This window comes from Austrofundulus limnaeus, unplaced genomic scaffold (assembly GCF_001266775.1).
Source record: "Austrofundulus limnaeus strain Quisiro unplaced genomic scaffold, Austrofundulus_limnaeus-1.0 Scaffold104, whole genome shotgun sequence".
Classification (NCBI taxonomy): domain Eukaryota; kingdom Metazoa; phylum Chordata; class Actinopteri; order Cyprinodontiformes; family Rivulidae; genus Austrofundulus; species Austrofundulus limnaeus.
This window is the reverse complement of record NW_013952506.1, coordinates 238469-250014: the sequence shown is the minus strand read 5'-3', so window position 1 is coordinate 250014 and position 11546 is coordinate 238469. Positions and strand designations below refer to the sequence as shown.

The following is an 11546-nucleotide window of genomic DNA, read 5'->3' as shown; positions in this document are numbered from 1 at the left end:
TTTTAATATTCTATTTAACCAAGTTATGCAACAGTAAAAGAATCTCAGTCGGTCAATGGATCTATTAGAGACGCACTGCCCGGGTCATTTCAGCTCATCATCATCATCATCATCATCATCATCATCATCATCATCATCATCATCAACATCATCATCATCATCATCATCATCATCATCATCATCCGGACTCTGTAAAAATCAGGACGATGGAGGACGGTGTCCGTCTCAGGACCTCCCATGTCCTCCGTCTCCATGACAACAGCAGCCGTGAATGGAGAGGCAGAGGTGGGAGGGGAGTGCGCCTGCGGAGCAGCGCGGAGAGGAGACAGGTGTTGCTGCGGGTTAGCGCGTCATCGCCTGTGTGGAAGCAGCAGGATGGAGAGCCGGGAGGACACGGTCCCCAGCCCGCAGTAGTTTCTCTCATGCCTTCTGCAGTTTTGCGTCTCCAAACGCGGAGTTGGACCGACAAAGGCTGCGGAGCGACCGAACGCCGCCATGGTGCACCACTCGGGCTCGATCCAGTCCTTCAAGCAGCAGAAAGGTTAGTGGCTATTGGTCCTGGAGCTGATGGGGGGATCTTCCCCCTCCTGTGGGGAATAGTTGCTGTTGATAGTCCCTGTGGTGTCTGAGTGCGACGCAGAGTTGGGGTTGATTTGCACCTTCCTTCTCCTGGAATGAAGCCAGTTTCTAATTCTTGTGCGCTTTTTAAAAATAATATATAAATCCACGGGTTAATGCATTGTTTGTCTTTATGGTCAGGATCCAATTCAGGACCAGAACTGACTTTTAACACATTAACGCCTTTTAAAATACAATTTCATGCATGCATATCTTATATGTGACAACCTCAGAAACATGTTTGTTTTAAAGTAAAGACGCACAGACAGAACCTTTATAGGCTGTTTTGTTTGAACCTGACACATATTTGAAGTAGTTCATAGAGAATTAAAATATTTTGTTTACTTTATTTTAGTAAAATCCCAGGCTTGTGGATTTATAAAAACATAAAAATACAAGCCTACTTTGTTGTCTTCTTAGAGTTTTTTTTTTAAAATCTGCTAGTGTTGAAATGCAAAGCCGGGCGATAATGTATTTGCCCGCACTAATGTGTGCGCACGTCTTGTCTTTTAGCAAAATACCTCGTGAGGCACTGGAGGAATTTTAATGAAATATGCAGAAAGTAATCACTGAGTATACATCTACAACTCGTTAAATTTTAAAATCAATCATGATTCAAGATGGCCGCCACAATCGTCTCAAGTTAAAAACACAAAAGTGGCTTTAACTTAGGTTGTTTTTCTGATATTGAACTAAGATGTGGTAGTAGCTGAGACTGATTCCCAACACATCATCTAAGCATATATTTGACAGATTGTGTGCGATTTTTGTTCAAACCTTTGTTATTATTTTTTGGAGTCAGCTTGATTTGTCTGTTAGCAAAAAATCTCATGATCCATTGGACTGATTAAAAAAATGACTTTCAGGAAAAATTCACAACATTTACCTCTACAACTGTTCAACTGTTGGAGTCGGACCAATCAAGATGGCTGCCACAGCCAACTGGCTTTAGGAAGTACATGAATGGCTGTAACTCAGTGAGTTTTACAGATACTGAGCTAAAACTTGATGTGGTAGTAGCTGAGAGTACTTTACAACATATACTCTGAATGTAACATCTTGTGATGTATAAGTTATTTATCAAGGCTACAACTGCATCATTTCTCAGAGGCTGTGGGTGATATGCATTCATTCACCAAATACTAGAACTTTAATTTAAAGGCAGAATATAGGAGTTTCTTCCTTTCTGCCTTCTGGCAAAAGCCATGTTTTAGGTTTCTCTGACAGCAATTTAAAATGATTTGGGGCTGCACAAGTTCATGTCCATTTATTTTTCTGTTGACAAGTTTAAAAATGAAATACTGCAGACTTTTTTTCATGTGGAAATGGATCATTTGCAATTTGGACGGGCAATAACTTTCCCCAGCGCTGTGCTTTAAGCAAAAGATACGCTGCTGGAAATCTGTAAGTAAATTCTTCTCATCTCCAGTGCGGCTCGATTACACTGAGCCTGCATTGATTTTGAACCATAAATAGTGTCTCCTGAAAGAAGGTGTGTTCCATCCGATCACCATTTTGTTCCGGGTTTTCTCAGGATTGATGAAAAGTTCCTAATTCTGACTTGAGCCAATGAGCAAGGATTATTTGTGCATGTAGGTGAGGTGTGTGAAAGTGTGTATTCTCAGGGGAGGACACTGAGCTGAGCTGCTCGTGACTGGAGCCTGCTGAGGGTGTTGCTGCTCTCCTTCTGCTTCTCCTTGAACATGGAAACAATTTCTTTTGGACTGCAAAACAGAGCTGCTGTTCTTCAAACTGGCATCACTGCTGTGACCCACATACATACAAATTCACTTTGTGTTTCTTTGTGATGAAACATTTTTTAAGTCTGCATGGTTATGAGTTGTTTTATGTGGAGGAATGATCACTTTCTGTGTTGGCGATTATTAATTTTGTGGCTCAGACTTTAAACCGACCAGCAGGAACCGCAGGCTGCAGTGGATAAAATCTAATTGGTGAGTTTAAGTGGAGGTCAGAGGGAGCGCTTGATGTTTCTGTGCTGCCAAATGCATCATTAAAATGAAGGCGAGAAGGGCTGAAATTTGGCTACAAATACATCCTGAAGCAAAAGATTCAGCACTTTCTCATGGAGGCCATGTGAGGAAACACAACGTTCTGGAATGACCAATTAGAAAATAAAACTTGTTGCACAATGCCCTCAGAGCCAAAATTTAAATTTAAAGGTTGTTTTGATTTTTAATGCTTTACCCAGGGGGCTGACAGTGAAGATAAATACAGTATGTGAGATTATTGTCTAAGTGTCAAAATATGCACGGCGAATAGAAAATTCTGACAGCCTTTCATAGTTTCTGTAAGATTTATAACTTGTTTATGATGGCTTTTAAAAAGAATTTATTTCTCTGAAATCCAATACCAGAAACCCTCCTTTATATACCGGTAAGTAAACTAAAAAAAAACTTTTAAAAATAGCTTTTTTACTGTGACAGCCTCAGGTCTTCCTGGCTCAATGATCCTTTGTGATTTCCATTTGTTCATCTTTTGCAGAAATATTCCAGTTCAGCTGGGGTTAAATGCAGATCATCAGTGCAAAAATGTTTTTCACTCAGACACTGCTCTGAGCGTTCAAGTTGAGACCGAACTCCAGAACATTCACAGAGTTTGCCCATGTTCTGCAACAATTTTAAAGAAAAGTTTTCATGCAGGAATCTTTTTAATTTTTTTTATTTTTTTGTATTTCTCTTCTAACACAGTTGTCTCGCTGCGCAGAAATGGTTTATTTACAAATTATTTAAAGATGTCAACAAGGAAAGATTTGTCCATCCAGTCTTACATGTTGGAGCCAGAGTCTGACTCAGAGCCAGAGGAGAAGGAATAAGACCATGCTAAGTTTGTGACAGTTCTGTTTCAAATAATTTGAAGTAATGGTTCAGAAAACATCATGGAAAATAGAGAAAACTGAACAGGTTGAAATATATGACCCAAACAGAAGAGAAATATATCTTTGCAGCACCGGGAGAGACTGAATGCAACTTTTCTGCACTTCTAGTAACTCCAAGTTCACAACAAAATGTTTAATAGCTAAAAAGAGAGGGATTTTGCAAGATGTGTCCATTTTTAATAAATTAGCAATTGATTTAAAAACATTTTGGTGTTTTCCCACATTAAAAAGTCTTTAAATTACCATTGTAAAACCAATTTTAAACTGAAATCATTTTATGCTGAGATAGGATGGAGTTACAAGTGTTTTGGTCAAATCTTGAAAGTGACATTATCCACAATCTTTTGTGATATTTCAAAATCTGTTACAGCTTAAAGTATCATATGTGTAGAAGATGATTCTCAGTTATTATTAATACTACTATCAATATCAGTGAAACGGACTGAGTTATATTTCTGTTTTGCTGCTTTGATCATCTTAAATTGGGGTGACTCCAAACGTTGATTCAGTGATTAGTTTCTGAGAGTTTCATTAAAATCCAAAAAGTGGTTCATGAGATATTTTGCTAACAGACAAATAGGGCCAACACCAACAGCTAGAAACAACACAGTGTGTAACTCTGATTATATGTTGTGAATAAGTCTCAGCTACAACAAATTTAAGTACAACGTCTGTAAAAATGTGCAATGAACATTTTATTTATTTTTTTTATTTTTTATGATTAGCTGGCTGTGACAGTGTAGTGGTAAAATGATTCACAAAGAGATCAGGTAAAGCTTTCACTCATTTGTTGTGTACAAACACATTTCATACTGCCTGCAGATAGAGCATTGAAAACACAGAAAATCAACCGTGGCAACGTTTTGTTCTGCCTGCTTATAGCTTCAGCTGCTCTGAAGATGAGAAAGAAAACAAGTTTTATACACAGCTGTGAAAAGCTCTTCTCTTGCTTTGAACCACAACATAACAACACACTTTCCACAGATCAACTCTGTGAAAGTGAAACATACTAATATGTTAGAAAAAAACACCAAGACCTATGTCATGACATATTTTATGATGTTAATAACAGTTGTAAAAAGATAATTTTCATAATGTTTAATATGCAGCTAAACAGATAATAAGTGTTTTTCTCCCTTTACAGCAGCTGCTTTTCATTAAGAGTTAATCAGTTATAGAGGTGTAAGAATTAATTGGTTCTGATAGTTTTATTAAAATCTGTCAGGTGGTTCTTGAGTTTCAGGCTCAAAGAGTTGTCTTCAGTATTATTAACCGATCATGCAGGATCACAGCTGCTAACACACACACTATGCTGTGTCCAGCTGTCTACTGTATGTGGGGACATTCCATTGACTTCCATTAATTTCTACAACCTAACCTCGGCCATTTACCCTAAAAGTAACCTCACAGGTACATACCTGACCCTAAACCTAACCTCACAGGTACAAACCTGACCCTAAACCTAACCTCACAGGTACATACCTGACCCTAAACCTAATCCCTCACCTGAAATTAGCATCCGTACCTGTGGGGACCGGGCATTGGTTCCCACGATGCACATTCGGTCCCCATGAGGCTGCCTTTTTCTGGAAAATAGTTCCCACGATGTAGCAAAAATGTGCATACACACATGCACACACACAAAGGCACATGGACAAAATCATTGTCGCCCTTTTGCTTTTGGCTGGAGGCAATACAAATAGAGACGTTAGGATCCAAATGAAAGTCACTTTTTATGTAGGCGGAAAGATTTTTGTTTTTTGCATAAATGGCTGATAGTTCTTTCCAAGATCTGAATAAATTTGGCATATTCCTCCAACATCCTAATATCATGTTCTGCAGTTAGAATATTGATAAATGAAACAAACTGACTGATCTGCCAGCATATCAAGACTACATACATGTGATAGTCTGCATTTTAGAAGTAACGTGATCTAATAGTCCATTTTTATTAAAGTCAAAGTATTGTTATAAAGTGTTTTAGTCAAAAACTATTAAAATGTCATTTATTTTTATTTGCTTCAAGAGTCAATTTGAGGACATTCTTTGTCAAAACACTATCTTCTACAGTAAATGTTTATTAAGTGTGTTTTATGTGTGTCTTCAAACCTTTGCTTGCTTTCATCACAAACCACCTGTCCTCTTATGCAAGCAGACAGATGGTTTTATAGACACAGACAATAATTTCAAGCCAGCTTTGGTGGAGCGAGTGCTTAAAGTCATCTGTTTATTACACATTACTACACATTTCAACTGTTTACTGTTTGACATCGAGCTGGTAACTGATCAGGTAGGGATGCGGTTTAAAAAGTATTTTCAGGGATTTTTTTTAATCTTCTTGGATGACCAAACGATTTAATAAAGATAAAACAAAGAAGCTCTTCTGTCCTGTGTTGCAGTTAGCAGCTTTTACACTTTCACAGTCCCTAAATAGTTGGTGATTATTTTGTTGCTAGGTTATTAGAAAATACGAGCAGCGGCTCAGCAGGAGCAGAGAAATTTAATCACGCCACTAAGAACTCACAGATTTAATCTACTTGTTATCATTATGGAACTAAAAAGGCTTTTTGTGAAGTTAATGTTTTTAGTGCTGTTTGTGGGCATTTCTTCAGGCGGTGCTTGTTGAAAAAACCTCTTGAGGCATAGCTGCAAGCAGCGACCGGCACAAGAAGAAAGCATTATGCTAAAGAAGGGAGGGGTGTACAGATTAAAAGAGAAGGGAAGATGTTTTAATCTCTTGAAATGATGCAAGCCAGTGGTCGTGACGAGATTGTATAATCGGGTCCTAAATCACGGGTAAAACGTGCCATCTGCTCTGAGGTGTGTTCACAGTCAGGCTGTCTGCTTCAGCTGCACGTGACAGACAGCTGACGAGAGCCTCATCTGTGTGGGAGGATTGTTTTTGACAGTTTATTTGAGTTATTGAACAGAATACCTGTAGGAATTATAGGGTGTAATTATAGTACTTACAACTTTTGTGACTCAGCTCTAAAACAAGCCAAAAAATTCAAGAGCTTATTGAAGCAGTTAGTTGTTGTGGTCTCGCTTGAAGTAAAGCCGCTGCTCTTTTATCATATATCAAATTGTTCAAATCAGATAAAAGTAATGGTGGTATGACAGAAGGAACAACCAGGAACCAAATGGATGATCTAACAAACTGTTGAAGAAAAGCATGGAGCAATTGTACCAGGGTGAAGAATTATTTATGGAAAACAGGTTTAAAGTAAGGGATGCAAAACAGGTGAGCTCAGAGCTGAAAGAAAAGCTAAAATCCAAGGACAATGGAAATTTAGGGAAGAAAATGCTGTAAACGGAACAAGACTTGACCCAAAAACTGAAGCTAAATCAACAAACCTTTCTGAAATATAATAATGGACAGTTTTAGGTGTGGTGCTGTGAAAAAAATATGAACAATCAGTATCTTACCTGTTGCAGATAGCTATTTGAGCAACTTCTATTTGGAAAAATAAAGTTAATTTATGATTAGATTGACGAGTTAACAGCTAGCCCATGCTGGGCCAGGGCCAAAGTGGATTGGTGTTATCATAAACCAACTTCAGTCAGTCATTATAGATATTATAGCAGATTATTTCAGTTTCAGATTACCGTGTTATTCTGGCAGAAATATTGTGATATTGTGATATATAGAGCTCAAGCTGGTTTCTGCAACTATTGTGCTCACAAATAACCATTTAAAAAAGTGCAGCATAAGTGACAGCAATGTAACCATTTACAAAACAGTGTTTATGTGAAGCAATATAACATTTTGAGATTGAAAACATTTCAGGAGGGCAGTTATTCTCTTTGTTGTATAATTTTTCTTTGAATGATTTAAACCAGCTCTTAGCGTATCAATCCAGTAAACTCAAACCTGTTCGAAAATCTATCTACAACAAGTAAGATATTATTTGTACATTTCTTCACACGAAACCCACTTATAAAAATCTGAATTTCTAAACATACCATCAATAATATATACAGTACTCAATATCAACATAGTCCCATAATAACATGAAATTTATATACAAATTTGTCAAACATGTTAGTAAAATATTATATTTTAATAATTATTCATAAAAATGTAAATAATTAATGACTATATCCATTAGCATTAATTATTTTGTGAATTTATCTTGAACTAGTTGCTAAGAAAGAAAAGACAACTGAGCAATATTTGTAATTTAAAACAATGTGAAGTTGTTATATCTGTCAATATGAGACAGTTTGTGTGAAATTTGTTTCAGCAGATGTGTTTCCCAGTCTTTACATTTCAATTAATTTTCTTATATTAGCTGCTTTAATAAAGTTCCCCCAGGAACAATCTCACTTATTCACTGCATTAAAGTCCTATTTTAATTCAATTGAAAATCAACCAGATCTTGCAATGTGTATTATTTAGTATTTGTTAGACATGAAACACACTAATGTGAGTCTGAATGTGCAGTTTACTCACTTATAGAAATATAATGTAATCATTTAGTTTAAAATCATATTAACAGGATTACAGATTCGCTACATCATTTGTTGGTGGTTCATCTTGAGTGTAAAGGGTGGAACAAAAGGCAGCTGCTGAATATTGAGTGGATGATAAATCTGGCTCTGAACACTTGGTATGAACTCAGCTTTTTGTTCTTTGATGTGCTGCCAGTTGGAGGATGAAACATACTTTTACTGCGTGCAGAAACAGTTCTGTAAAGAAGCAGCTTAGCCTCACCTTAATCCTGCCTCCACACACACCAAGAAAAATAATAATGATTCTGCAGATTATTTTGCTGTGGAAAATTATCTCATCCAAAGGAAAAAGAAAAATAGACTGGCTTTGTGTTTATATCAATGACAGAAATGTTATATTTTTTAATGTTGCTTTGAAACTTAATCTGAATTTTTGTACAAATACAACCCTAATTTAAAAACCGGCCACTATGTAAAATGTAAATAAAAACAGGAAGATTTACTTTAAACTCTAAATTACATTACTTTCTCTTAAAATGGTAAAATTTCTTATTATTTTACACATAAAGGAAAATTATAAGAAATGTTGCCATTTTGAGAGAAAGCAATGTAATTTAGAATGCGTTTACTTTGTGAAAAGTTTTGATAAGGTGTTTATCATGTGAAGAATCCACCTTTTTATTCAGTTTTTAGCAGTTTGGTGAACCTCTGCCCTTCTTTACTTCTAAAGGATTTCACCAAATGCTCTTTTTTATATTCAGTCCTCTTACTGACCTGTTGAATTACCCTAATTAGTTGCACAATGCACCTGCAGCTGTTTGTTATTCACACCACTTGCTTTCAGTTTTAGAGAGATCAGACCCAGAGAGTTAGATCAATACAAGAAGCCTATACTGAAGGTGACTGATGGAGAAATATACGAAACAGAGAGAGACATCCCCTCTCACTTTAACAGCCTGTTGTTGCTCCTGTCTGTCAGGATCAGTTTTCTTGTTAGTTTTGTTGATAATCTTTCTGATGAGGTTTGTTTGTGTTTAGTGGCTCTTGTGTTACTTAAGTTTTCATTTTCTCAGTTCCTCTGAGCTCCTCCGGGCCTCCAGCCACTTCTCCCTCAGCATGCCACGCCCATCTCCACCTGTTCTCTGTTCCATCAGTCACAGCTGCTGTCACTGCGTTTATGAGCCTCGTTCTGTTTAGTCTGGCAGTATTCAGTCTAGTTTCAGCTAAGCATTATGGATTGTATGTCTGATCTTCCTTCCTGTGGACTCCTTGTGATCATCCTTGTGTTTTTGTCTGTTTGCTGATTTGCACTTCAACATTTTATTTTTTAAAATGACTTTTAGTTATTTTTCAAGCTCATTATGCCAGACTGCTTTCTTGGATCCAAACTCCATCCAGCGTGACACTGTCTTGTTTGTTTGTTTGTTTGTTTGTTTGTTTGTTTGTTTGTTTGTTTGTTTGTTTTTTAAAGTGTGTGTGTGTGTGTGGGGGTGTGTGTGTGTGTGTGTGTGTGTGTGTGTGTGTGTNGGTTCAACATTTGATGTGTTTACTATGTTGCGTTGTGAACAAAATATAGATGATTGCGTTCTGTTTTTAATAATGTTTTACCCAGAGTGTCAATTTCTTTCACGATTAAAAAAAAAACAAAACAAAAAAAAAACTAAATTGTCTGTTCCTCACTAACATGAAATTGTCTTTTGTCTATGATAAGGTTGGGGAGAATTTTATCGTGTGAAATTAATCAACAGAAAAACTTTAATCGATTATTTTTTGACACTTGATGATGAATACATTAATGCCACCAGGCAGACTGACTGGAGATTTCCCTGGTCAGTCTGCTCGGTGCTCCTCTCCACTTCACGTATGATGAACATTTTTTTTAAAAGTCTGGTCTATCAAAACGATTTAAGTATTGATGTGTCGCCTGAAGTCTGTACTTTTGACACAATTTAGAACTGATTTTTATGGAGAGCAAGTCTTTCCCACTGGAGTGATTTAAATTGGTCATATGACCAGGTGTTCAGGGACTCCAGGGGATTAATCATCATATTAATCTTTATCGACTAAATGCCACAATTACTCGTGATTATTTTTGCCAATATTGCCCAACCCTAGTCTATGATAGAGGCTCATAATCATAAAAAAAGCGTAACACACAACCACATACCCTTTAAAATTATACAATTATACCTAAATCCCTCAAACTCATGAAATCACATATTTATAATTAAATATGTAGCTGTACTTTTAGATTTATTTACCTATTAGTGCACAGAAACATTTAAAAAGCAGTTTTGTGGAGGGAGTGAGCATCTCTTTTAGAAATTTTTCCCAAAACTTCTTCTAGTCAACGGTTATTAATAAAATTCTCAACACTTTTACCATTTTAATGGCTGAACAACATGTAGAGAGTGAACTCGTTTCTTGACAGGTCCTCCTTGAACTTATGTTTATTCAGTGTCTGGTGAAGTAGAAAGACTTTACTTACTAGCTGTGTGAAAATACTGAGCTGTTTTCATTTCAGAGTCCACTGATCTTTGTTTCATCTTGTATTCATTTTATAACTAATTAACAGCAGAAAATGCTGCCTTCATAAAACAGAACAACATAATGTTGTTGGGAGACAAAAGCGGTTTAGGTAACTTGATTCTATAATGTTTTTTTCTTATTCCTAATTTAAGTGTCATAAATACTTGATTAGGTTTTGGGGGATTAAGCTGATTTGTTTTAAATTCATGGTTTCTCATTAACCGACATGCTGGAAGAATATTCTAAAGGCTGCAGCATGCGATGCAGAGTCCTGACAGGTATTTGAATGTAACAGTTTGTTTTAGTATGAGGTATGGAGAGATCAGTGAAGCTTCAAGCTTTAGCTGAGATTTTTCACTTTTTCTGGGTTTAAAAAAAAGTGTCATCTTAATGGGTCGGGCAAAGTAATGGATGTCGCTATTATGCTTCTTCAAAAAAGATCTTCCAGTGTTCCTGATGGAGTGAACAATGATAGATTTTTGACAGTGTGCTCTTACTGTCTCTGACGTTTGTCTGCGCCCTTTGTTCAAAACATCGACTTCATAACTTCACAAACAACAACTGATGAAGTGAGCTGAGAGGCATTTTATCAGACTCTTAAGGGAAAACAGGACAGCTGTTTTGAATTCATGTCCTAGTAACGTCGCAGCCAGAGGTATAAAAGTGACACAATTTTACCCAACAATTCACAACTTAGACAACAAACAACATGGTTTTATTATATTTGAAATCAATGCTTATATCCTTCCTTTTGGTTATTTATGTGGATAATAACAAATGTTACATTCTTCTTGTCAGTCTGTTGTCCTTTTGGTGGCATATTTTGATTAGGATTTTATTTAAAGCAGGCAAAGTTTATGGCATCATACAGTTTTGTGTGTGAAACAGTTGACATGACAGGAATGTTCAAGTCAAGACAATACAATACTGAAACCACAAACCATCTTTAAAGGGATCCCTGATTAGTTGTAACATTAGACTTTATTTGATAAACATTTATTTTAATTGTAAAATAAAGACTGTAAAAATACTGTAGGCTGTTTAGTTTTGT

At 36.5% G+C, this 11546-nt stretch overlaps 1 protein-coding gene across 4 annotated transcripts in view; it reads left to right on the top strand.

Annotated features, from left to right (window-relative positions):
- ano3 (anoctamin 3) overlaps positions 1-11546 on the top strand; it is a gene marked incomplete at its 3' end in the record, with an annotated part of 61998 nt that overhangs the window by 7828 nt on the left and 42624 nt on the right. Inside the window, 1 exon segment of one of the 4 annotated variants that reach the window (XM_014013590.1) lies at positions 290-541. Within the exon segment in view, the coding sequence (XP_013869044.1) occupies positions 496-541 (46 nt within the window). 4 annotated transcript variants of the gene reach the window in all.